We start from the raw sequence: 26,369 nt of genomic DNA on the forward strand, positions 1-26,369 counted from the left end.
CATTACCACGAAAAACATGGAAGTTGAAGTTGAATGGTCAGGAGGACGAGTTCCATCAAGCCTGGTAGCCTCTTGCCAAGTCTCAGGGAGTTTCTTAGGGTCACTCTCCAGACTCAGTCCAGTCACACCTCTCTCGGGGCCTTTCCCTTCTGGGCTGTGGTGCGGCCAGAAATCAGCTCCTGGCCTTCTCTTTATCAAGCTAACAAGGGCCCATCCCCATGGCCTCACCCCCACCAGCTTTTCTTGCTTTGCCACTCCTGGCTAAAACTGGGCTCAAGGCAGGCTGTCCCTCCTCAGAGCCCTCCCCCAGCCTAGGTCCCTGAGCCTTAGGGCAAGGCCCCTCCTAGCAGGAAGCAAATCCTAGTGATGCCAGGCAGATTCAAACTGGACAGGCTTGTTTGGAAGCCCCTAACCAGGAACCATGACCTATCTTGGGAAAGGGGCTCTCTGCCCCCTGGCGGGATCCCAAATCTCTCCAGATAGCACATTATATGGGCTCTCACAGACTCAGACTCAAGTCAAAGGCATTTTACCCTCCAGTGTCAGTAAAGTTATTTAACCTCAAAGTCTCATTTACTGTCTGTAAAAGGAGACTCACGAAGAACTGGAAGGATTGGAAGTGGGGGGGACTTATAAGTGCCGGCCCTATTACCCTGCCTTAAAGGCTGTCCAGTGGTAGGCAAGTCTGTGAATACCAGAAGTCAGAGACCAGCCAGATTTAATCTAGCCACAGGGGCCAAGAACTGAGTTTGTGCTCAGAAAATGTGGCTGATTGAATAAAAAGCTCACAAGAGCCTCATACATGCCTGGCACTCTGGCAGTGGGTACCCAAGTTGGCTTTTTTTTTTTAATTTGATTTTTTGGTTTTTTGAAAAAGGATCTCACTATGAAGTTCAGGCTGGCCTCAAACTCACAGCAATCCTCCTGCCTTAGCTTCCTAAGTACTGGGATTACAGGCATGCACCACGGTGCCAGTTCTGAGTTGGCTTCTTTTTTTTTTTTTTTTTTTTTTTGGTACCAGGGATGGAACTCAGGTCCTTGCACTTTCGAGGCAGGCATCGGAACCACTGAGCTAAATCCCCAGCCCTAAGCTGGCTTCTTGACACATCTGTGGGTCCATGTTTTCAATGATCTCCTGACCATCTCTCTATTCTATCCTTCATTCTGTCACTGCCTTTGAAGGCAGTCACTCCCTGACCAAAACTGCTCACCTCCAAGGCAACCACAACCCAGCAAGGCATCCAGGGCTCTCTTCCAGCTCAGGGCCAGCCCCACCCACCCATCACATTGTCCCCATGCCAGTCCTTTACACTCTTACAATCATTTGTTTGCCTATCTGTCTTCCTCGGGCTAAGCTCTGGAGCACTGGCAATGTACATGGATGTAAACTCAAATTCTGTCCCCATTTTAGACATAAGGACACTAAGGTACAGAGAGTTAATCACTGTCCAAGGTCACAAGGAAAGTAAGCGGCAGAGCCAGTGTCACGCTCCAGACTTCTTGACCAAGTCCAGCTCCCCCTCACTGCCCTGCAGGGATTCTTGCTCAGCCAGGCTCCAAGGAGCCAGGAGGAGAGGAACCTGATTACTTCTTCTCAAGATCAGGAAGAATTGCTCACCCCCAACTCCCAGTGATCAGGTTCTGGACAGTGGCCCTCACTCAGCACCAGTGGGCAAGAACAGGTATGGGGTGGGGCTGACAGCTCAAGGCCAACAGGCCAAGCAGAAAGGGCAGAAGCACAGGTCCTCTGGGTAAACTGAACTTTATTCCTTCCTCACTCCAGAACTGTCCAGCCCCCCTTCTCCAGGGGCTAGCTGCTGACTAAAAGGCACTACCACTCTCCTACCCCACCCCCTCCAATTGGACCCTGACAAACAATAACGACTCCTAGGAAGGCAGCAGGCCCATCAGCTCAATAATGCAAAACCCTGTTGCTCCTAGTCCACAACAGCTGACTTCAAGTGGATCAGAGGCTGTGCTTATTAACAAAATGAGAAATCTGATCTATGGAAAGAAAACACTACGTGAGGATTAATCCTGGACTGCAGCTTGTGGAGAAGCCTGGGCTGCTGGCCAAGACCTGGGAGCGAGGACAGGATCCTACCTACCTGTCCCCAGAGGAGGTACTCTGCAGAAGGATAGTAGGCATCACCTCTGCCCCACCTGTGCCTCCTCTTCTCCTTCCAGTAACTACAGCAATCATTTCGGTTTTAATTAAAGACCACACTCCCTCAGGCTGCTTCTTCCTCTATGCAGAGCCAGCAACCAGAGGGATTTTTCTTTTCAGGAATCGCTCGTAAAAGCTCAGTGACTAATCTACAAGTCTCAACAACTGGCAGAAAAACACTGCAGGAAGAAATTCTGGGCACACAGCAGCATTCATTTAAACAGCCAGAGAAGCTGGGCAATAGGTACTCCACAACACCTCAAAACTGGCCTGCAGGAAGCCAGAAGCCAAAGGAAAGTAGATCAGGCTGGGAGCTCTGACCACCCTCAAGGCAGGTAGGGAGCTTTCTCCCACCCTCCAAGTCTACCAAGTGGGGCCCAGAGAGTTTCATAAAAAACTCAACCGCACAGACAGAAGGTTCACCTGCAAGCAGAGCAACTTACTCCCTGATCAATCTTGGGCCAAAAGAGTCAGTTCAGCCCAATATCCACCTCCTATGTCCTCCTTGTGTAAAAGCCCACCAAACCAGCAATCTCACTACACAGCTTTGTCTCTAGAGGTCTCAAGTTGCCCATCTCCTTTTTTTCAGACCAATACAGCAACCCTGCTCCACTGGCATACATTCTCTCCTTCACCCAGGACTACAGAGCAGCCACACTGCTTGTGCTCCTGGAAATGTCTGCTTGAAGGCCAAGGCAATCTAGTCACTGGCAGATGGGAATGGAAGGAAAGTAGCAAAGCCAGGAGCCAGAGAGCAATAAATACCAGAACCAGAAAAGTCTTGGGTTTGGGCAACCCAGTGCCATCCCTCTATCAATAGTCCCTGGCAGGCAGCCTCAAGCTCAACCTAGAAGCTCCTGAAGTCAATCCCTCCACTACCTGCCAGCTTCCCCCGATGGGGGGTGGGTACAGCAATCCCATCAGTCAATCCACTGCCACAGGATTCTATGGGCATGTCTCTGCTCCTCCTCCCAGCACATATGTCAGAGGGGTAGCCTCCCTGGGTTACATCCCTCCTGCAGTTGGGGGGTGAAGGAGCCGAGAAGATAGCTTTCCAGATGTGCTTGGCAATTTCTGCTAGAAAAGACACTGGAGGCAGCAGGAATAATTGAAGACATGGGTAAATAACTCCAACACCACTCCAGCCAGTCAAAATCAGCACTTGAGCTCTCGGTCCCCAGGCTGTCCCAGGCTGTTCTGGGTGGGGCTGCTGGGAGCTTTATCTGGCCTCATTCCCTTCTCTCCATAAGTAACTGCCCCTCGGGGAGAGGCATTTTCCCCTAAACACACACCCAGACCTGTGTGAATATGAACCATCTTGGAAGATAAACAGTGACAAGCTGGGGCCCCTCGGCGCCCTCCCTTAACCAGCCTGTCCCTTCCCCCTGCCAGCCGACCCCCTCCCCCCAAGCCCATCTCTCTTCCTGCCAAGCGGCTGCCTACAAGAGATCTGGGGGCAGGGCAGCGAGCCCACCAGCCGCAGAGGCTGGCCCTCTGCGATCGGCCCCTCCAGGCCTGCCCCTGCCCCTACCCTTGCCCTATACCGGTCTTCCCGCGGTGAAGGGCGCAAGAGGAAAAGGGCCGGATTTCGGGAAATGGCAAAATCCTCCTTCAGCGGCGGGCGCAGGGCCGTTTGCATAATAGGAGCCCGCCCGCCTGTCAGGCAGAGCAGCTCGCCGGACGCTGTTCGGATTAGATTGCTAATGAAAAGGCACAAAGAACCGGCGCCCGCTCGACCGCCGACCCCCGCTCCGCAGCCCGGGGCCCTGGGCCTGGCGCAGCCCCGGGGGCTTTGTACCGAGGCTGCCCTCCGCCTGAGCCCCTCCCGCAGGGCACCCGGGGCACAAAGCCCGGGCCCTCCGGGGGTCCCGCGTGCGCCCAAACCTGGCTGGGCTAACGCGGCGCGCGCGCCGTCCCACGCGCGCAACTCCACGTCGCCCTGGCGCGCGCGCGCGCCCACGCCCCTCTCCCAGGGGCGCGCCCGGCCCGTGGCCCCGGCCCGCGCCCCCCCGCACGCCCGACCGCCCCTTACCTCGTGTGCGTCGGCGGCGGTGCTCCGCCCGCCGGCCGGCCGGCCCTGCCCGCGGCCCCTCGTCCTTGGCGCCCGGCCCGTGCTGCCCGCGCCCGCCCCGTCCTCCCGCCGCCGGCCCGGCTCGGCTCCCCGCCCAGCGCGCCCTGAGCGCCGCTCACAGCCGACCGCCCGGCGCCATCTTGGAAGCTTGTGACGTCGACGCCGCCTGCTCACCCCTGACCCACATCTGAATGGGCGAGCGGTGGGGCGGGGCCAGAGGTCTGGGGCGGGGCCTACTACTGGGGGTAGGTCCCCGGACGGTGTGGGGCGGTGGGTCCGCGAACCCAACGGGGCTGGGCGGGGCTGGGCGGGGCGGCTGGCTCGCTGCGCCCTGGGGGAGGGGCGCGCTGGAGCAGCCGGGCATCCCCACCCAGGAGCCAGCACGGGATTGTGACTTAGCCAGGGACATACTCGGACCGCTTAGCCCCCTGGATAGAGAACCTGGCCCCAACACGCACGCCCACGCCCAGCCCCCAAACTCAAGGCTGACTCCTTGGAGTCTGACCCTGACCCCTTAGAGTCCCGGGTCAGGGACCCCTAGCGGCCTGTGCACCACCTCCGCGACCCCTTCGCGCCCCCTGCTCCGCGACCCCGCAGTGGCCCCAGTCTCCAAGGCTCAGCCCCCGAGGACCGCAGCCTCAGTGGTGTGTGCTGCAGGGGAAGCTTGTGCTGTTCGGGACGGAGAAGGGAACCCGAGGGCCGGGTGCACCCTTGGGCCCCTGCGCAGCCCCCAGGTTGCCCCTACCTGCGCAAAGGGCACGGAGGTCCCCAGCAAGCTTCGCCCAGCCAGTCCTTTCAGGTGGCCGCTGCTCCGTCAGGCCCCAGTTCAAGCGGCGCGCCCAGGCTAGCCCTCTGGGACCCAGGCTCGTGGCCGTCATTCAGATGGCCTCAAGGGGTTAGGACTGGCGTGACCTATGCCCACTTCTCTGAGGAGTTACTTACTGGACCTCTCTCTCCTTTTGAACACCAAACAAAGGAACACACCACTGTTAAGGTCAGAGAAGTCCAGTGGAACCCAGATCTGCTTTATAGGCAAGTTGTGCCCTCTCTTCACCCAAGATTGAAACTCAATTTGGTTACTCATCGCAAAGGCTAATTATGCGACCATTCTTTCCTAATCAATGTATAGGCTTACTGTAATCTCAACAGAACATTTCTTAGACTTTAACACGGTTCTAAGTTTACTTAGGAGAGTAAATAACCAAAAACAGTTATTATTTTACCCTCTTGGGGACAAAATATAGAAATGAGAGTAGACTTGCCCTGTCAAAATGTTAAACTATAAAGTACTTCAGTCAATTCAGTATGGTACTGACAAAAAAATAGAATAGGGAGCCTAGAAACATCTTAGAAATTGTAAGAACACAATAGATAAAACAACAGATACCAAACATCTCTGAAGGGGATATTCCACAAATAGAGTTCAGCAGAGGATTCGCTACTTGAAAAAACTACTGAAAAAAAGTCAACTGCTCTTCTAACCAAAGAAATACCAATTAAAACTACAAGAGGCAATTTTCTTCCCAAAATAAAAATTACTAAAGTTTAGTTTTGGGGTTTTTTTGCTTTTTTGGTAGTTCAGTCTGGCATTGAACTCACTATGTAGCCCAGGCTGTCCTCAAACTCACCGTGATCTTCCTGCCTCAGCCTCCTGAGTGCTGGAATTACAGGTGCGCATCAACATGCTGGGCTATAAGGGCATTTTATGATCTAAGAAACTCAGTATGGTGGCAAACACCTGTAATCCAAGATGCTTCAGAGGCTGAGGGAGGAAGATCTCCAGCTCAAGGCCAGCCTGTCAAACTTGGCAAGAACCTCTCAGAAGTCTAAAAAAAAAAGGTATTTGTGAATGATACTAAGCCAAAAAAAGAAGAAAAAGCAAAACACACAATTGTGTGTACCAGATGCATGTAAAATATTGATTCATGGAGAAACAACTGAAGAAAATGCATCCAAGTATCTATTCTATATAAGTTGTCTCTGGAGAATGGGATTTTTAGATTTTTTTTTTTATACACATGTATACTTTTATGTCAGTATTTTTTTTTACTTTTTTTTTTTTTTGGTACTGGGGATCAAACTCAGGTCCTTGTGCTTGCGCAGCAGGCGGCAAAATCACTGAGCTAAATCCCCGGCCCCTCTTTAGTTTGTTTTTTTGAGACAAGGTTTCCCTATGTAGTTCAGGCTGGCCTCAAACTGGAAGCAATGCTCACAGCAATCCACACAGCAATCCTTACAGACTGGTATTACAGATGTCCGCTACCACACCCGGCCAGTGTCAAAATTTTTTTTTCTTTTCTTTTCTTTGAGACCGGGTCTCAGTATGTAGTTCAGGCTGGTCTTGAATTCACTTTGTAGCCAGGCTGGCCTCCAAACTCAAGATGATCCTCCTGCCTCAACCTCCCAAGTGCTGGGATTACAAGTGCGGGCCTGTAATCCTGGCATAGTTTTCTGATTTTTTTTTTTTTTTTGAGATAGGGTTGAGTTAGGTAGTCTAGGGTGGCCTTGGACCTCTAGACTGGCCTTTGGCTTCAATGTGTAGCTCAGGCTGACCTAAAACTCAGAATTCTCCTGCCTCGACTTCCTAAATGCTAAGATTACAGGTGTGTACTGCTAAACCCAGATGAATTTTTTTTTTTTTTGGTATGGGGGATTGAACTCAGGACCTTGCACTTGTGAGGCAGGCAAGGTGCCACTGAGCTACATCCCCTGCCCCAGAGATGAGTTCTTTGTCGAGGCTAGGGAACAAACTCAGGAGCCCACAGATGCTAGACAAACACAGACATTGATTGCGCTGTAGCCTATACCCTAGCCCTGAAATTTTTTGGTTTTTTGGGTTTTTTGAGACAGGCTGAACTATGTAGTTCAGGCTAGCCTTGAATTCATGGTGATCCTCCTACCTCAGCCTCCTGAGGGCTGTGGTTTAGACATGTACCACCACATCCAGCTTGTTTTGTTTTGTGATGCTGGGGATTCAAACTAGAATCTTTCCACTGAGCTATATCCCCAATCTTTTTAAATTTTTTTTTTTTTTTTGAGACAGGGCCTCTGTATGTAGCCTAGGCTGATGTCAAATTCACAGCCATCCTCCTGTCTTAGCCTCCTGAGTGCTGAGACTACAGGTGAGTGCCACCTCACCCAGCTTGTTTTGTTATTTATTTATTTATTTATTTAGAAATAAGATCTTGCTAAATTGCTAAAATTACCAGGCTGAGCTTGAACTTGCAGTCCTCCTGTCTCAGCCTCCCAGAGTGGTGAGATTACAGATCTACACCACTGTGCCCAGTTTTCCTTCTTTGACTTTTTTGAACATTCTAAGATTTCTATACTTAGTACATTTCCCTTTTTAAATCAGAACAAAGGCCAGGTGTGGTGGTACACACCTGTAATCACAGCACCTGGGAGGTTGAGGCAGGAGGATAACCACAATGGAGGCCAGACTGGGCTACATAGTGAGACCCTGTCTCAAAAGAAGGACAAGAATTAGAATAGTCAGGTCGGGGATTTAGCTCAGTGGTTCGGTTGCTTGCCTTGCAAGTGCAAGGACCTGAGTTCGATCCCTGGTACACCCCCCCCAAAAAAATAAAGAATTAGAATAGCCATTGTGGAAAATAGTATGGAGATTCCAGAGTGGGGAGGGGGAGGGGGGAAGAGGAGAAAGAGGAAGTAAAGAATAGAAAAGAAAGGAAAAACTTGGACCCAGGAGTAGTGGTGCACATCTATAATCCCAGCACTCAGGAAACTGAGACAAGAGGATCACAAGTTAGAAGCTATCCTGAGCCACATAGTCTGACTCCAGCCTGAATTACATAGTGAGACCCTGTCTCAAAAAACTGAAAAAGAAAGAAAGAAAAGTAGCATTTTGGTCACCCACCTGGGAGGCAGCATCTCTCTCTTTCTCTTTTCTCTCTTTCTTTTTTTTTTTTTTTTTGGTGAGACAGGGTCTCACTATGTAGTTCAGGCTAGCCTTGGACTCACTGTGCAGCCCAGACTGGCTTCTGCAGTGATCCTCCTGCCTAAGCCTCCCAATTGCTGGGATTACAGACATCACACTCAGCAGGTGAAGAATCTTTCTTGCAAGAGAAACACTCATACTCAAATTCTGTTGTTTAATTTTGGCCCCAATATTGAGTCTTCTTTCTAAGCAGGGGCAAAGGAATTTGTGCACATAGGTTTGCTATTCCTCATCACTGCCTAGGAAGGGACATTATCTGTACTCCACTTTACTTTGTTTTGTTTTGCTTTGCTTTTTGAGACAAGGTCTCACCATGTGTTCAGGCTGGCCTTGAACTCACAGCATAGCCCAGGCTGGTCTCGAATTTGTGATCCTCCTGCCTCAGCCTCCCAAGTGCTAGGATTACAAGTATGTTCCACCACACCTGGCTCCAGACTCAATTTTATACATGAGAAAACTGAGTCTCAAAGAGGTTAAGCCCTATGCCAAATGTCCACAGCCAAGCTCAAACTCCACAGACTAGGATCACCTTCTTAAGAAAAGTCCCTATAGAAAAGACCATATTTAGTGACAAATAACTCCCCTCCCTCTCACCCACCTCCCTGTCACATAGCCATCTCACAGCCCCAGGCAGGGCCAGGCATTTTGTGACCAAAGAAGGTCACAACCTGGATTGTCATCTAACCAAGAGCTGCTATGAGCAACAATGAGGTGAGTTCCAGTTACTGAACCATGGAGCTATGGACAGCAGAATACTTACAAGAATGTGGGGGCTGGGCAAGAAGAAGTGCGAGCTGCTTTGGGAGAGGCAGGGGAACCAGCTGCCCTAGGCTGAGTGGCAGCAGAAGAGCCTTGCCCTTGACATGTCCTCTGCCTCAAATGCCATCCTTCAGTGCCAGTACCAACATCATCTTGGCAGTTTTCTCTAGCTCCTCTTTCATTTTCCACTCTATCTTCCTGTTTCCACACCAGTCCTTGCACTTAGTCATGACCTAGCTGGGCATGATCACGTACACCTGTAATCCTGGGACTTGAGGGATGCTGAGGCAGGAGGATCATAAATTCCAGGCCATCCTGAGATACCAAGGTCCTGACTGAAAGAAACAAAAAAGACCAACGACCACATTTTGATAAGTGAAAGAAGCAACAAACAGAGCAAATGTATAATGGATTCAAATTCATAGTTTTAGCAATTGTGTAGGTGCTTCCATTTATAAATATGTTTACAAATTCCTAAAGAAAGCTGGGACACAGTGGTGGCTGAGGGAGCCTGAAGCAGGCAAGAGGATGGCAAGTTTGAGCCCAGCCTGGGCAATTTAGTAATATCCCATCTCAAAATAAAAGAAGAAAAAGAACTGGGGCTGTAGCTCAGTGGTAGAAAGCACCTGGGCTGGATCCCCCAATACTGCCAAAAGAAAAAAGAAAAAAAGAAAGAGACAGAGGGAAGAGAAAGGAAGGGAGGAAAGGGAGACAGGCAGGCAGCCAAGCTATCTGGGACAGGAGACCCAGTGTAGGAAGAAAGCTGGAGTGGTGGTAGTAGAAGTGGTGATGAAGCTTTCCACACTTAACTCAGTGTATTCCCATGTTGTGAGAATTGTTATGTCTATTTTTACTCTTGTTATTTTATATTTTTATTTATTTTTTAGAGATGAGATTAGCCATGTTTCCCAGGCTGACCTCAAATTCCTGGGCTCAAGAGATCCTGCTCCTCAGCCTCCTAGGGAAACTACAAGTGTGCACTGTTGTGTCTGCCTTGTTACTTATTTACTGGCACTGGGAATTGAATGCAGGGGAGCTACATCCCTAGCCCGTTTTATTTTATTTATTTTTAATTTTTATTTTTATTTGAGACAGGATCTTACTATGTAGTCTAGGCTGCCCTTGAACTCACAGCAGTCTGCCTGCCTCAGACTCCTGAGTGCTGAGATTACAAGTGTGCATCACCATGCCCAACTGGCTTGTCATTTTTTATTATTTTTATTTGTTTATGTTTAAGATAGGGTCTTGCTGTGTTTCCCAGGCTGGTCTTGAACTCCTAGGCTCAGTGATTCTCCTTCCTCAACTTCCCAAGTAGCTGGGAATACAGGTGTGGGATGCCCCACCTGGGTTGCTATTTTTTTCTTTTTTTTTTGGTACCGCGGATCGAACTTGGGACCTTGTGCTTTCGAGACAGGCACCGTAACCACTGAGCTACATCCCTGGCCCCTGGCTTGCTATTATTTTGAAAACTAATTATGAAATGTTTAAATCTCAGTGAACAATGCCCCCCCCCTTCTTGAGAAATTTTGCTTCCTACATGATCACAAGCTCCATCCTTACAGACAGGCATGGTAGCACACATGCCTGTAGTCCTAGCACTTGGGAGGGTGAAGAAAGAGGATCGCTGTGAGTTTGAGGCCAGCCTGGGCTACATAGTGAGTTCAAGACCAGCCTGAACTACATTGAGAGATTATGTTAAAATAAATAAATAATAACAAAGTTTCTCCTTGGCCTCCCCAGTTGGACGCCTGCCTCCACCATTAGACTGACAGGATCTGTTCCAGGGTCTGTCTTCAGGATGTTGTGACCCTGGTGCCTCACCAATGCCAGACCCAGGTGAAAAAAGTCAGTGAAAGAGGACAGCCAGCTATTCCTCTGAAATGGGAAGGTGACAGTGAGGATGGACAGTCCTTTGTTTCCAGGGGAAGCCCATGGGGATAGAGTTAAATGGCAGTGCAAATCCTGCCCATGCTACTCACCAGCTGTGTGCCCTGGGACTGACCTTTATGGGCCTTAGTTTTCCCACCTATGAAGTGGGACTCATAGCCATATCTGCTCCATTGACTTGTGACAGGGCAAGCAAAAGCTCAGCAGAGCCCCAGGAAATGGAGGAATAGGGGTAGAGTAGACATTGAATCTACCCCAGGGCAAAAAGTGGGCCAAGTTAGGCAATGCCCCATTTCCCTAGTGAGATTCCAGCAGCTGGGGGAGGGCGAGAGTGGAGAAAATAGATCTTTCTTCAATCTGGGCTGGGAAACAGGATCCTGGGGCGCCAGGAATCTCCTGGTGGCACTAGTCTGGCCACAAAGGGATGGGAGTTGACCAAGGCCACCCAGGGAGAAGGCATGGAATTTCCAAATTCTAGTCCCCTGCCCCTGCCATTTTTCCTTTTGAGGTACTGATGACTGAACCCAGGACCTCATGCATACTAGGCAAATACTCTACCACCGAGCTACATTTCTAGCCCTTTTTTATTTCTTATTTTGAGACATGGACTCGATAAGTTGCCCAGCCTGGACTCAGACTGTGATCTTCCTGCCTCAGTTTCCTGAGTAGCTGGAATCATAGGCCTGTGCACTCCACCAGGTCGCTTTCCAGTTTTCTTTGGGGAATCTTCCCCCATGACCAGGGACCAGTGGGGCCTCATGTGGCAGTGGGGGAGGGGACTATCTCCCTCATGGCCAGGACACCAGGAAGCCCCCAGGGCTGGGACAGCAGCCTCTGGTCATAGTCACGAGGTTAGGCTGGGTGCAGCAGCCCTTATCTTGCCTGACCTTGTGGAGGCTGACCACTCCCTCCTTCTGGAAAATGTAGCCTTCTGCCCTCTCTGAGGCCTTTTTCTCCTTAAATCCCAAAGATCCTGAGGTGGACCCTCATTATATCTCTGATTCAGCTCTACCCCTTGACCCATCACCTTGGGGTGTGTTGGTCTGCTCCGGCCCCCAGCCACCTCCCAGGCGCCTCCACCTGGAGTCCCTCAGGCATCTGTGATTCAGCAGGTCTGTACCTGCTCCTGCCCACCCCCCACCCTCTCCACAGAGCGCCCTGTTGCCCAAGCCTGAACTGCTAGCCACTCCCAGCACCTACCCCCACAGCCCTACCAACCTGAATTCCTTACTCTCCCTCCCTGGGCCTCCTCCCTAGACCCAGGCCCACCCCCAGGGTGGGGAAGGAATCTTCCAGATAAGGGCATGGGGGCAAAGGGACACACCTGGGCTCAGACCCCAGGCTCTGCCCCTGACTTGCTAAACAACCTTGACAAATGACTTCCCCTTTCTGAGCCTGGGCTTCTCCATCTGTAAAAGGGGAACAGAAGGGCTCTGTGGGGTTGCTCTGAGCAGGACATGGGCTAAGGCACAAGGCTCAGCAGATATCAGTTCTCAAAGGGTGCCATGGACACTGAGAAAGAACCCCCTAAGCCAAGACTTTCTTGGAGTGGTCTCAGCTACAAGTGGGTTGGTGACTTTCCTAAATAGGAATGGGTGAATCCGCAAGCCCTGCTGCCTGCTCCAACCCAAGTGCAGATAATTACTTTGAGGGTGCGGGTGGAGTAAGACACAGCCCGGCAGGGGAGATGGTGGAGTAAATGAGTAATTCCAGGGCTGGGGATCATGCCTGGGGGCTGTCCAAGTATGTGGGAGGGGCAGCCAAATCCAGGAAGGGAAGGGTGGGAGGAAAACAGCTTCCCGGAAGAGATGATAGAGGGCATTTTTGAAAGGCACCTTGGGTTGGGGTCAGGGGATGAGGCAGCTGGAAAGCCAATTTTAGGGAAGAGGAAACTGAGGCTGAGTCAGGCAACAAAGAAACTGCCAGGATCCCTCAGCTACCCTATGAGTTTGATTCAGCTCACACCCCATCATAGGCTGAGCAGAAGTATCTGGACTCCTGAGCACCTAACCAAGCCAGTGGGTCCCTAAGACTGAAGTTAGGGCTAAGGATATAACTGACTGAGTGGTTGAGAGCTCACTTAGCACACAAAAGCCCCTGGGTTCTATTCCACACCTAGCACACCAAAACAACAACAGACTACAGGTAGTGTTCAGGAGGCCCAGCCAGGCAGGCACAGGCAGACTCTGAGTTACAGAAGGAATTACTGTACCTAGAGTTCCAGGGACCCCAAGAGGGAACAAAATGGGGCTCACAAACCTGTATCCCATGATCAGGGGTCAATTTTTGTTGCTGTTTTTGCTCTAGTGGTAATAGAATTCAGGGCCTTTGCACTTCTCTACATCCCCAGGCCTTTTTATTTTTTATTTTGAGATAGGGTCTCTTTAAGTCACTAAGTTGTCCAGGCTTGAACTCTACTGCCTCAGCCTCCCAGCAAGGGACCAAGGTTTTATGGGGAAGATGGACAGGCCCTGTGGGCAGGGGACCATTGGTGGGTCCTCTGAACACAGGGCATTCCCTGGAGTGAAAGAGACACATTGCAGACCCCACCTACCACTCGGGCCAGGGACAGGTGGGGCTGAGCCTAAAGGCTGGTTGGACTTGTGGGGCCAGCTAGGGTGTTAGTGGTGCCACCACAGCCCCAGAAACCCTCCGTGCCCAGGATCCTGGAGTCTGCTCCATCTGGTTAGAAGGTTGGTTTCACAAGATGGAGTTGGCCCTGCATGTTTTTCCTGGACTGGGATACCAAGATTTCCAATGAGCCCCACCCCACCCCCTTCAAATCTGACCTGCAAGGGACTAAGACTGGAAGGGGGGGGTGGCCAAAAACTGGAATGAACTTTAAATGGGCTGCAGAGGTAGCTCTGAGGCTTTTCTTTTCTTTCTTTCTTTTTTTTTTTTTTTTGCTGAGGCTTTTCTTCTTTGGAGGCAGGGTCTTGCTATATAGCCGGGTTTGGCCTCAAACTCAAGTGATTCTCCTGTCCCAGCCTCCTGAGCGCTAGGAATATAGGTGTGCACCACCATGCCCGGCACTCACTTTCTCTCTCTCTCCCTCCCCCCCCTTCTTCCTCCCTCCCTCTCTTCCTTCCTTTCTTTCTCTTTCTTTCTGTGCTGGGGATAGAACTCAGCCTCTCACATAACAATAAGCACATGCTTACTACTGAGCTACATCCCCAGATCTTGTATTTATTTTTTGAGACAAGATTTCACTAAATCTCTAAATTGCCCAGGCTGAGCTTCAACTTGAGATCCTCCTTCCTCAGCCTCCCAGAATTCTAGGATTATAGGAGTACTGTACCATACTCCACTAATCTTCCATTTTGAAAATACCAAGAAAGGAGAGAGAAGGGGTGGGGGAAAAGGAAGAGAGAAAGGAGAGTGAGAGAAAGGAAGAAAGAAAGAAAAGAACCCAGCAGCAGAGGGTGAGAGGGTCAGGTCAGGCATAGGTGGTGGGGGATAAACAGGCTGGAGGCCCCAGGGTGAGGCAGACTGTGCCGAGAGAGGCTCAGGGATTCTTGCTCCAGACCTCTTCAGATCTTGCCTCTCTACCACCCACTCAGTAGCTCCTCTGCCCTCTGGCTTTCCATCCCCCTCAATTCCCTTCTGGGCAGGTACAGACCAGATAGGCTTTGGGCCTGTAGGTCATGTGGTCAACTGGGGAAGGGGACCAGCACAGGCCACAGCCAGAAATTCGTCTCCTCTGGACCCACCTGTCTTACAGCCCGCTGCCTACCTTGCTAGACCTGTGTGGCTTTCCCTGGCCCCAGTTTAAAGTTTTCAAAGCAGGGTTCTTAGGGAGAAACAAGGCAAGCTCAGAACCGTGATTCCCTAACCCAGCACCCCACTCGTGCCCTCCTCTCCCAGAGTTCTTGATCTTCTTTTGAGTCCTGTCCCAGACCAAGTCCTCTATACATATGATCTGCTCAAAATAAATTTAGCTCTGCCACAGATGAGGAAACTGAAGCTCCGAAAGGCCCTGTGACTGTCCACATGGCCCAGCTGCTCCATGTGTCTATGGCCTTGCCTCTCCCAGTTTATCTGGTTTTTTTGTTTGTTTTGTTTTGTTGAGACAAGGTCTCACTATGCAATTCAGGCTGGTTTTAAATTCACTTCGTAGCCCAGGTTGGCCTCGAACTCATAGTGATCCTCTTGCCTCAGCCACTTGAGTGCTGGGATTATAGGCATGCACTACCATACTTGGCTTTTTTTTTTCTTAATGGTACTGGGGATTGAACCCACATGGAGCTACAGTTGTAGTCCTCTTTTGAGACAAGATCTTGTTAAATCATTAAATTCCCCAGGCTGGGCTTGAACTTGCCATCCTTCTGCCTCAGCTACCCAGAGTGCTGGGATTACTGGCATGCACTACTACACCCAGCCCTTACCTTCTTTATTCATTCACTAAAACTTCCTACAGCCTCTGGGACTTAGGATTTAGGGGAGCGATGCTGTAGAAAGAGTGTAGCTCAGCATCAGATTGGCCAGGCCTGGCACTGATCCCTGGTCCCCTGGAAGGATGGGTTTTTGGTGCACTCACTGGGGTGCTCTGGGAAATGAAGAAGGAATAAATGAGACAGGTAGAACCTAGTTCCAGGCCTGCAGGGTCAAAAAGATATTTCCTGCTTTCCTTGATAGTAGGTCTAAGCAGGCAGGTATGGCCAGAGCAGGCTTGCCTAGATTGGAGAATGAAAAACAGACAAGAGAAAAACCTGGGTAACATGCCAAGGATGGATGAGGTATACAGAGGAAAATAAAACAGGGTAGATGCTAGAATGAGGGATAGGGGTGCCACTTCATAGAGCTGACACTCTTGGCTATTGGAAGGTGACTGATTTGGGGGCAAAGTTCAGGGAAGTTTGTAAAATTAGATAAAAACTGGTTGGGGGTAGCCAGTGGCAGAGCATGGCTTTGGATGTATGAAGCCCTGGGTTCAGTCCCAGCACCAAGAATTAAAAAAGGAATGGAACAACATGGAGAGCATTATCATTATTGGTGTTAATTTGTAGTTCTATTGGCATGAGAATCCTTATCTTTCTCTTTTTTTAAACCCTATTAGTACATGTTTCAGTACATGATGATTACATTCACCATGGGGAGGTGGTACAGGTACATAACATATCTTAATTCTTTTTCCACCCCTATCACCTTTGAACCTAGGGGTGGTTAAGTGCTCTACCATGGAGCTACACCTCCAGCCCCTTCCCCTTGTTCTTCAGGACAGGGTCTTGCTTTGTAGTGCAGACTGGCCTTGAACTCACTATGTCACTATGTAGCCCAGGCTGGCCTTGAGCTCACAGTGATCCTCCTGGCTCAGCCTCCTGAGTGCTGCAATCACAGGTATATGCCACCATACCTGGCTCCTTGTTTTTAATTCTGTAAGTGTGTGAATTACAGTTTCTATTATATTGCTAAATTGTCATTGCTCTTTTGATATGTGGGAATTATACTCATCCCCATCCCATAGTCAATGAACAGTCCTCCAATGCCCCAACCTAGTACCCATAAGCCTCCAGGGGCCAGGCTGTCCTCTCCTACAGAAGCAGTTCTTGAATGGGTGGCTCTTTATTCTCAGAGATCATTCTGGATTATGGACTCACCAGGGATCTGGTGATTTGAAAGACTGTGAAGAAGAGATATTGGTATAATTATGTTCCTGATAGCATTATTCACAAGTGCTAAAAAGGTGAAAGGAAACCAAATGTCCACCAACAGGTGAATAGATAAACAACAGAATGTTATTCAGCCTTGGAAATTCTGACACCTGCTACAACAGGAATGAAACTTAAGGATATCACGCTCAGTGAAATAAGCTAGTAACAAAAAGAAGATGCTGTATGAGTTCACTCATATGAAGTACATAGTCGAAATCATAGAGACAGAAAGTAGTGAGGCCAGGGCTATAGTTCAGTGGTAAAGCATGTTCAGGGCCCTAGGTTCAGTCCATAGCACCAGAAAGAAAAAGTAAAAATAGGATGTCATTTTGGTTCCTCATATGTAACAACCCTGTTAGAGGAAGGACACTGCCTTCCCCAGTGTACCAGAAATGACTAGAAGTACCCTGGGACAGAATAATTGAAGCCCCGAAGGTAATTCCATCTCAGAAGCTGGGTAGGGGATCAGGCATTATTTAGTGGATATGCTTTAGATTTGCAAGGTGAAAAAGAGAGTTCTGGAGATTTGTGGCATAGTGGTATGAACATATTTAACATTACTCAACTGTATACCTTAAAAGGGCTTTGGGGCTGAGGATGTAACTCAGTGGTAGAGTGCTTGACTAGCATGTGGAGAGGCCCTGGGTTTCAGCTCTAGCATCGAAAAACAAAAGGGTTGCAAGGATGATTTCTTTCTTTTTTTTTTTTGGCAAGTGCTTCTGTGCATGTTAGACAAAGGCTCTATCACTGAGCTATACCCCTGGCCTACAATGGTTAAGTTTTATATTTCACAGGGGTTTTGGAGGTGGCAGGAGATACTGGGGATTGAACACAAGGCCTTCACTTGATCTACATCCTCAGCTCTATTTTATTTTTTATTTTGAGGCAAGGTCTCACTAAGTCACTAAATTGGCCTGCTGGGGCAATGCTGGGTGATCCTCCTGGCTCAGACTCCCAGAGTGGAATTATAAACCAGACCACCACACACAGCATGAATTTTACACTTTTTAAAAGCAATTGTGAGAAGTATTATTCTCAGCTGTGCTCACTGGCCTCAAAGAAGGAGAGGTGGTAGCTGTCCTCAAGGGTTGGAGATGAAGTCCAAAAGCCTGAGCTCGTCTAAGTTTCCTCCCCAGGCCAGTCACAGAGCCTGTCTGAGTCAGTTTTCTTGCCAGTCATTGTGAGGATGAGAGGGGACAATAGTGACCCTCAATACACAGGGACTGAGGTCAGTTTCTCCCTTTGCTGAGGTCTGAAGCCTTCAGCTCACAAATAGTAAGTAGTGTGTGCACACCATGGCTCCCCAGAGAGTCTGTGTTGGGGCTAAGGCAACCCTAAGTGTGCTAGGTTGGGACAGCATTTGGGCCTCCCCTTTCCTATTCCCAGTTTCAGTCCCAGGGACAATAACCCTGTTGCCCCAATTTACCAGCCTACCATGGAACCAGCTGGTAGCTCCAATACTTCTGCTCCAGGGCTGCTTCCCAACATTTGTGGCCACACTCCAGAAGGCATTCTGCATTCTTTTCTCCTCTAAAGTCTGACTTTAGATGTAGGGGGAACCCTCTGAGCCTCAGTAGGGTCTTCTGCTTTTGTTTTGTATTTTTGTTTTAATTTGCTTTGGGTTTTGGAGGTAGGGTCTTGCTATGTAATTCAGGTTGGTTTTGAACTCACTACGTAGCATAACCTGGCCTCAAATTCACTACAATCCTCCTGCCTCAGCCTTCCAAGTACTGGGAACACAGGTGTGCGGCACCAGACCCAGCCTGCTCTTGTAAAATGGGGCAATTAAGGAAATCCCAAGGGGATTCCTCACAAAGCATTTTGGGAAAACAGACAGCTACCACCATGGGATTCCTAGCTGGGAGACCCCACCTATCCACAAAAGGCCTACCAGCAACGCAGTCTCAGCACAGGGGGGCCTTTAGGGAAGATTTGACCGGGCAGAGACTTTGAGGCCCTGTTTCTCAGCTCTGGCTCTTAGCTGGACACTCTGTGCCCAGACCAGCAGCCCCCACCTTCAAGAGTAAGGATATACCTTCTCTTCTCCAGCCAGGAAAACATTTCTATAACCTTGAGGATCCACTGGGCAGGAGACTGAGGGAAGAAGTGAGTTCATGTTCCCCTTAGCTGTGTTTTAACTTCTAAATTATTCTATTTTTTTTCTATGAACATTTTAATGAAGGGTTGAATGTAAAATAGAAAAATAACATTCTGATTCCTTTTTTTAAGATGCAGACTTTTCTTGAGATTTTCATTCAAGGCAATACACAAAGAATGTTAACCTGTTAAAGAAAACACATATTCTCCCCCAGAAAAAGGCACTTGTCCAAATAAGTATCATAGTCATCCTTGACTCTGAAACTCTCAGACATCAGCCTGCTTTGTTTTCTTTTGGAAACAATTCAACTCAGATTCAAACCCTGCTGCTTTCTGAGGATGGGAACACCTGGCATGCCATCAGCTGAACACAGTGGTGCCTGGAGCAAATGTTGCTTAAGGAGGTGGCCAGGAGGGATGCTGTATGAGGGTGTACGTGCTTGCTTCTCCTTCCGAGGGTGTGGGCAGCCAGAGGCTACTGCTCCTGCAGCAAGCCTTGCTCACTCTCTGTGGACAGATAAGTCATCCAGCAGGTGGGCTGGGATCAGGCCTCTGTGGCCACCCAACTCACCATAATAGAATCCCTTATCATCCACAGGCCCAAAGACAGTGACTACATCCCCAGCCCTCAGAGCCAATTTTCCCTTTGCCCTGCTCCCTGCTTTCCTATCCCTGGGATCATAGTCCAGAGCCACCATCATGGTCTTTGGGGTCCACAGTGCAGGTCCCCTGGAGTTCCCTTGGGGCCTGAGGAAGGAAACCTGGGGCCTGGTGGGCCCCTCAAAGTCCTCAAGGTGGTCCACAGAAGGCAGGTGCCCTTGTGCTGGCAAATGCCACCTCCTGTCAGGCTGTTCTGTGCCCACCTCCACCTCAGCCACCAGGTGCCCAGGGATATTGCCCACTTGTCCATTGCACTCGGCATGGTAGAAGCAATAGGGGTCCTGAGAACCCCATGCTCTCAGAAATTGACCTTTCTGGAAGGCTAGGTCCTTCTCTGCAGCTTTGGGGTTGGCAGACATTGCTAGGGGATTATAATCAAAGAGGGCCACAAATATCCTGGCTGGAGTGTTGGCCTCTGGCCCTAGCTGTGGGGGACCACCTCAAGACATCTTAATGACCTTGTTGGATGGAGCTGGATCTAGCATGGAGGTGGGCTCACAGAGCTGGCACTCTTTCTTGCCCACCAGAGCCTGTCCTTGCCTGCACTGGGGCCCAAGCTTCTCTTTCTGCTCTTGCGTCCCTGTGTACCAAGGAGCCAAGATCATCTCCTCCTCCAATATGTTATAGGAGTCAGCTGCATACTGCTGGCTGGTGCCCTGCTGGGAAGGTGTGGACACTTGGGCATCTTGCTTTTGCCTAAGAGCCTTCTCATGGGCAGCCTTCTCCTGACACAGCTCTTTCCTGGGCCCACACTTAGGGGACAGATGGTTGAAGCATGGAGATGAGCCTTTGCTGGTGTTCATGTGCCCATAGTGGTTTTCCTCTATCACAGACTGGCCACTGGGCGGAAGTGGCCTGTGGTTCTGGGGACTCTTCTGAAAGGGCAGGTCCTTTCTGCAGCCCTTCTGGACCTCTGTGGGCCCTTGGGCTTGCTTGCCAGCTTCTTCTGAGCTCAGGTTGGACAATGGGGGGTGCTTCCTCAGGGGTTCTTCAGGCAGTACTTCTGGAAACTTGGCCTGAGGTTCCCCACAGCTCTCAGGGGAGTGAGGGCCCACTCTGGTATTCAAAGAAGCCAGCACCATCTTCTGATGGTAGATGGGGAAGGTGACTCTGAAGGAGAATGGGTCACCACAGGTGTTGCTCAAGGGAGGAATCTCTGGTAATAAGTCATAAATGAAGCAGTCCTCAGGGATCTGAGCCGGCACTGAATCCAGAGACTCACCACACAGTGACATGGTTCTCACTGAGAGCTTCTGGCATGTTAGGGGTACCTGTAGCTGGGACAATTCCAACAGAGTGCTCCCAGCAGTGGCATCAGTGACCTCTGCAACCTTGAGTCCATCTGCATACACAGCATAGCCAGTGACTTGCACTCCATTGGAGGATCCAGCTGAGTCAATGGTCACAGGGATCCAGGTGACCACTAGGAAGCCTGGCAAGGTATGGTGCTCCACCAGCACATCCAGTGGAGGGTCTGGGGGTCCTGCTAAGGGTGTGTTGAAGGTAATGGTGGAGGACACCGTTTCCCAGGACACCTGCTCCAAGTCCCAGGGCAGCCCCACCTCCACCTCCACCTGAGCCTGGTACTGTGTGCCAGGATGTAGGCCTTGAAAGGTGTAGCAGCTCACACCTGAGGGGGTCAGGGCATGTTCCTGGTCATCAAGGTACACCACATGGGGGTGTCTGCTACTGCCATAGACCCAGGCGATTTCAGCAGATGTGGCTGTGACTCTCTGCAAATGCAGTTGCGTAGGGCCCACAAAGGGCAATCCTTTGGTCCCCAGACAGGGTATGCAGAAGCTCTGCTCTTGAATATTCTGTGATGAGTCCAGCCAGCAGGACTCTTTCTTGATCTCTAAGTTCTCTATTGCCTTTTCTGTTTTGGAACCCTCTCTTCCCACCTGGCCTGGCCCTCTATCCACTGATCCCTGGCCCTCCCCAAGTAATAAGCTGGCTTCCTTTGAGGCTTTACTCTGTCCAACAGGTAGTATGGTGGGGCCTAAGTGATTTGGGGACTCAAGTGACCTGGGAGACAGGTTGCTTAGGTAGGGGCTGTCTGGAATCTGTTCTAACAAGTTGGAGGGCACCAGCCCCTGCTGGCCATTCTCAAGCTCCCCTTCATAGAAACCATCTTTGTCCAAATCCCCAAAGACATACACATAATCCCCAGCTGTGAGGGGTAGCTCACTCTCAGGATGCTCATTGGGTCCCTCAAATGGTTTGTAGCTATATCTAGCCTGGAAGATCTTGAGCTTGGAGGTAGAGGGTGCCTCAGGGTCCCTCACTTCCAGTGAGGGAGATACACTGTCTGGCTCCAGATCATCCACCTCACTGGCTGTGTCCACATCCAGAGTAAGGCAAGATGGCACAGTGGCCCACATGGACTCCACCTCAGAGAAGGAGGTAGACTGGGAGCTGGTTTTCTTGGCTTGACACCTGGAGTCCAGATGCTGGTTGGCAGGGACTCTGTCTGACACAAGGAGGGAACTAGCTGGTTCCCCAAGGGGAACTGGACCTTCCTGCAGGGTGGGACAAACAGGAGGCTGCTCTTTGGTAGGCTGTGATGGTGCACAGTCTTCAGCCTGTGACTGGAACTTGTGCCTTCCTCCACCTGTGGCTTGGGACACCAGGGCTTGGGTGGCCTCCTGTGGCTGCTCGGGAAGATGGCCAAGCTGATCTTGCAATGTCTTCAACTCCTTCCTGGCAGCCTGCAGGTCGCTCAGGGCCTTCTGCAGGTCGTGCTGCAGCTGCTGCTGCCTATTCTGCCCGAGCGCCGCCTGTTGAAGCAGCTGCTCGGCCAGAAGGCCGGCGGCGTCGCGCTCCTGGCACGCGCGGCCCAGCTGCCCGTGTACGTCGCTTTTCTCGCCAGCCACCTTTCGCACCCAGTGGGACTGGGCCTGCCGTCGCTCGTTCTCCTCCGTCAGGCAGGCGCCCTTGCACAGCGCTGCCTGCAGTTGTGCCTCTGCCTCCTCGCCGTGCCTCTGTGCCGCCGCAGCCTGCACGCTCAAAGCCTTGGAATTGCGCCGCTCTGCGTCCAACTCGCGCTCCAGTGCCTGCACCCGGCGTCGTGACTCCTCGCAGTGTGGGCTCTGGCTTGTCACTTCTGACCGGGCGCATGCCTTGCCCTGCTGCAGCGTCAATTGCCGCTGTAGGGGCAGAACTTCCCGCTGGGACTCGCGCTGCAGCCGGTCCAAATCGCTGAAGTTGAGCCGCTGCGCATGAGGGACGCCCCCTGCAGGATGCGAAGGGCTGTCTAGGCCGGTGGCTACGCGCGCCTGCAACAGGTGGCACTCCTGCTTCAGCTCTTCGATCTGTTTGTCTTTGGCTAGCAGCACGCTGGCCTGCTCTGACAAGTCCCTGGCGCGCTGGCGGGCAAGGGCCTGGCACAGCTCCAGGCCGGCTCGGTTCTCGCCTAGCACGGGCGCACTCAGCGCTCGCAGGTTGGTCTCTTGCAGCTTTCGGGCACGGTCCTCCAGGCGCTGTGCGAGGCCTGCCAGCTCCGCGTGCTTCATCTTGAGCCGTTTCACCTTCTCGTCCTCGCGTGGGCCGCCACCGCGCCGCAGCTGCAGGTTATCTTCGCGCAGTTCCGAGCAGCAGCGTGCCAGCCTCTGCAACGCTTCGCTCAGCTCCGAGTTCCGCTTCACCAGTGCACAGTAGTTGCGGCCCAGCGGTGAGGGCGTCAGACCTTCTGGGGGCTGGTTTCCACAGCCTTCTCCTCCGCGCGGGTCTTTTGGTTTTCTGTGTGACCTAGGCGGCGAGGAATTTGGGGAGCCCGCGACAAAGGTGTCTGTCGAGGATGCTGGCGCCTCAGACTCGGAGGCCTTGGGGCAACTCAGCGTGCTGTAGAGCGAGCAGCAAGAAGCCTTCGCCAAGAAATCCAGGGAGCTGGCGCGCGCGGGGAGCCTGCCATCAGGGGAGCCGGAGCGCGCCTCCGGGAACCTCTCCAAAGAGCGGGAGCGAACGCGGACCGCGGCGGAGGCCCCAAGTCGAAGGGGGGGCTTTAGGGTGCGGCGAGCACTTTTGGCAGTTTCGAGGAGTGGCTCTTCCGAGGAATTATCGGCCTGGGGGTCGGGAGGCCCTGGTAAAGGGGGCTGCCAGCGAAAGTGCTCCAGTATGTGTTTGAGGAACAGCTGGCGCTCCACGTCGAGCGCCGCCTGCAGGTGGCGGATGCGCGCGGCCTGCTCGCCGTCAGTCTCCCAGCGAAGCTGCCGCAGCACTTCTTGCAGGCGACAGCGGCACTGCTCGGCGGGGACCTCGGGCGTCCCGCTGCAGCTGCAGTAGCCGCGGTTCACCAGCTCCTGGGCCAGCTGGCGCTGCAGATCGCGGGCCTGGCGCACCACGCCGTCGCGCTCACGGCCCAGCAGCTGCTGTAGCTGCCGCAGCTCGGCCTCCTTCCAGCGCAGCAGCTGCCGGATCTCGGCCTCGCGCTCCCGCTGCACCTCCGCCTGCAGCTGCCGCAGCTCCCGAAAGCGCTGTGCCTCCCATTTGGAGTGCAGGTGGTCCGCCAGCTGCTGCCGCTCCCGCTCTGCCGCCTCCCGCACCCGGCGTGCCTCGGCCGTGAAGCGCCGCCGCTCGGCTCGCCCGCGCGCGCGCTCCTCCTCCAGCTCGACCCGAAGCTTCTCCAGCTCTCGCCTCTGCTCCTCCAGGACTGCTGCCGCCTGGCCGGGGCTTCCTAGCCTTTTGGGTGACGTGCGGCTGCCACCCAAGGGGGTGGGTGAGTCCTCGGTCATTGTGGCTGAAGCCCGGCCAGACACCTGACCTCGCCTGGCAGGCCGCAGCTCGCCAACGGCTGCCGCCCCGGCCGAGGCCAACCGCCCCGCGCGCCCCTTCCGGCGCCCCCTGGCTGTCTCCTCGAGCCCCTTCCTCCTCGGGGTATGTTCCCCCACCCCCTTGTCGCGGTTGTCTAGGCTGGGGCTGAGCTCTCCCTATACCCGCTCAAAGTGGTCCCTGACCCTCCCATATCTTTCTGTCCCCACACCTTTCCTGCTATGCGGTCTTTTTGACGCAGCCAGGACACTCCCCTAGGCACTGTGCAATCCCTTCCAGGCCAAGGTGTCTCATGGAAAGCATGGACACTGCTCCTGGGCCTAGAAGGTGTGTGGGTCTCAAATGGGATGTAGGCAGACTTGATCTGGCCCTGCCAGGGGTCAGGTAGTATGTTTGATCTAGGTAGCTGGGAACTACAGCAGGATATGCCTAGACTTAGAGTTGAGCCCTGATCCCCTAACTGTAGGCAAGTGCCTCTGATATCGACTCCACTGTCCCTACTCTTCCAAGAGTTACTGAGTACATACTTAGATTATCTACTGAAACCTCTTAGCCAGGCATGGTGGTAAACACCTGTGATCCCAGGACTTGGAAGGCTGAAGGATGAGGATTGCGGAAAATTTAATGCCAGCCTGAGCTACGTAGTGAGTTCAAGGCCAGTCTGCACTACATAGCAAGACCCTGTCTCAGAAACAAAAACAAAACAAAACAAAACGAAAGTATGCCCTTTTTACAGATGAGCTATCTCAAGCCATACACTTGGGTGTGGTGCCAGCTGAGACGGGAAGTGCATGTTGGGCAAGAGCTTGACAACTGAGCTACCTCTCCTGACTTGCATTTTCTTCATTCATCTTTACTATCATCCAGGAGGGATGCTCCCAAAGATAAAGAACCCTCCATGGTCACACAGCCTGGGAGTACGTAAGGAGAGATTCAAATCTGTAAATTCTGCCTCCAGAATCCATAGATGTCCAGTTTCCAACTTGCTCCAGCTCAGGGTCAGCTGTGAGGACCCCTCTCCAGTCTTTCTCACATTTCAAAGCTGCAGGCAGAGAATGGTCAAATAGAGGCACAGGGCCATCAGACAGAGAGGCACCCAAGATGTGGGAGAATTGACCTGCTGCCCTCCACCACACCTTGGGAGCACAGCCCATTCCTTATTCCGGCCCATGAGTGCCCAGGGTTGCTGCTCCTGAAAGATAAAGCCAGAGGCCTCTGTAGGACCCTCTAAAGTTCATATGCTACTTCCCTGGAGACAGTGAGGCTAGAGAGCCTTCTACAACCTTCCAAGGGACACAGTAGCTGGTGATTCAAGCTGTTGAGCTATTAGACTCCAACAGACCTTCAGCTTCTTGTGGCATTGCCATGCTCTCCATGTTCTCATCTGTAAAATGGGTTCATAATGCAGCTCTCTTCCGTGCTGTGTGAACCCCCAGAATTCTTTGAGCACCCATGTCCTCTGTGTGTGATTGTTCGCTAAAGTGAGAGAGCATGGTACTCAGAACACAATAGAGCAAGAAACCCTGGTTGTCAGCTCATGTTAGTCTGAGTCCCTTTTTTGTTTGTTTTTATTTTTATTTTTTTATTTTTTGTTTTGGTACCAGTGATCAAACTCAGGACCTTGCACTTTCAAGACAGGCACAGTGTCACTGAGCTAAATCCCTGGCCCTGTTTGTTTTTATTTTTTGAGACAGTGTTAAATTATGTAATTCAGGCTGGCCCTGAACTCACTATGTAGCCCAGGCTGGCCCTGAATTCCTGGAGATCTTTCTGCCTCAGCCTCCCAAGTGCTGGGATTATAGGCATCCATCACCATTAAGTTCCTTTTTCCTGGTGAGAGAAACTGAGGTCTTTAAGGCAGGGATTTTTGTTGAGGCTGGGTAGAGCTGTCATGTGGAGGTAGGACAGACACTATTTGCACACCCAGAGACTCACTCTGGATGTCTCACAGCAGGCAGAAAGCATTAGAAACCTGGGTTTCCGTCCAGGCCATGCTGTTTTCGAGCTGAGTGACCCCAACAGGTTGCTTCTACACAATGCATATGTCCTAGGAGTGGAGGAACACAGTCCCAGGTAGTGGCAGCTCCAAGGTCTGTGTAAGATCTCATCTAGGGCTTGGCCTGGACCTTCACAAACCTATTCCAGACCCCTGACTCAAATGCCTCTGGCTCTTTGCATGTGTGGTTCCCTCATGCCTGGGTTGCCAACCTCACCCTACACAAAAATAATGCCATGGACCCAGCATTTACTATGTGCTGTGTTCTGTGTCTATCATTAATTATTATTATTATTATTATTATTATTATTATTATTTGGTACTGGGGCTCAAACTCAGGACCTTGTGCTTCCCAGGCA

At 51.6% G+C, this 26,369-nt stretch overlaps 2 protein-coding genes across 6 annotated transcripts in view; both read right to left on the reverse strand.

Moving 5' to 3' along the window:
* Hic2 (HIC ZBTB transcriptional repressor 2) overlaps positions 1-4,352 on the reverse strand; it is a 66,721-nt gene extending 62,369 nt beyond the window's left edge. For 4 of the 5 annotated variants that reach the window (XM_004843303.3, XM_087198516.1, XM_087198515.1 and 1 more), the window contains exon 1: positions 7-4,155. The gene's annotated coding sequence lies outside the window, so the exon portion shown is untranslated. Of the gene's footprint in view, positions 1-6; positions 4,156-4,199 lie in introns of those variants that run through there. The other variant, XM_021257114.2, reaches the window with a different exon arrangement.
* Positions 4,353-17,578: 13,226 nt separating this feature from the next.
* Rimbp3c (RIMS binding protein 3C) lies at positions 17,579-24,067 on the reverse strand. The gene is given in 1 exon segment (XM_004921074.3): positions 17,579-24,067. A coding segment is annotated over 1 exon segment (4,890 nt). The 5' UTR covers positions 23,978-24,067; the 3' UTR covers positions 17,579-19,087.
* Between the last annotated feature and the right edge of the window lie 2,302 nt (positions 24,068-26,369).

Source organism: Heterocephalus glaber, unplaced genomic scaffold, assembly GCF_053883595.1.
Source record: "Heterocephalus glaber isolate CG9 unplaced genomic scaffold, H.glaber_assembly_v1.0 deba00001687, whole genome shotgun sequence".
NCBI lineage: Eukaryota > Metazoa > Chordata > Mammalia > Rodentia > Bathyergidae > Heterocephalus > Heterocephalus glaber.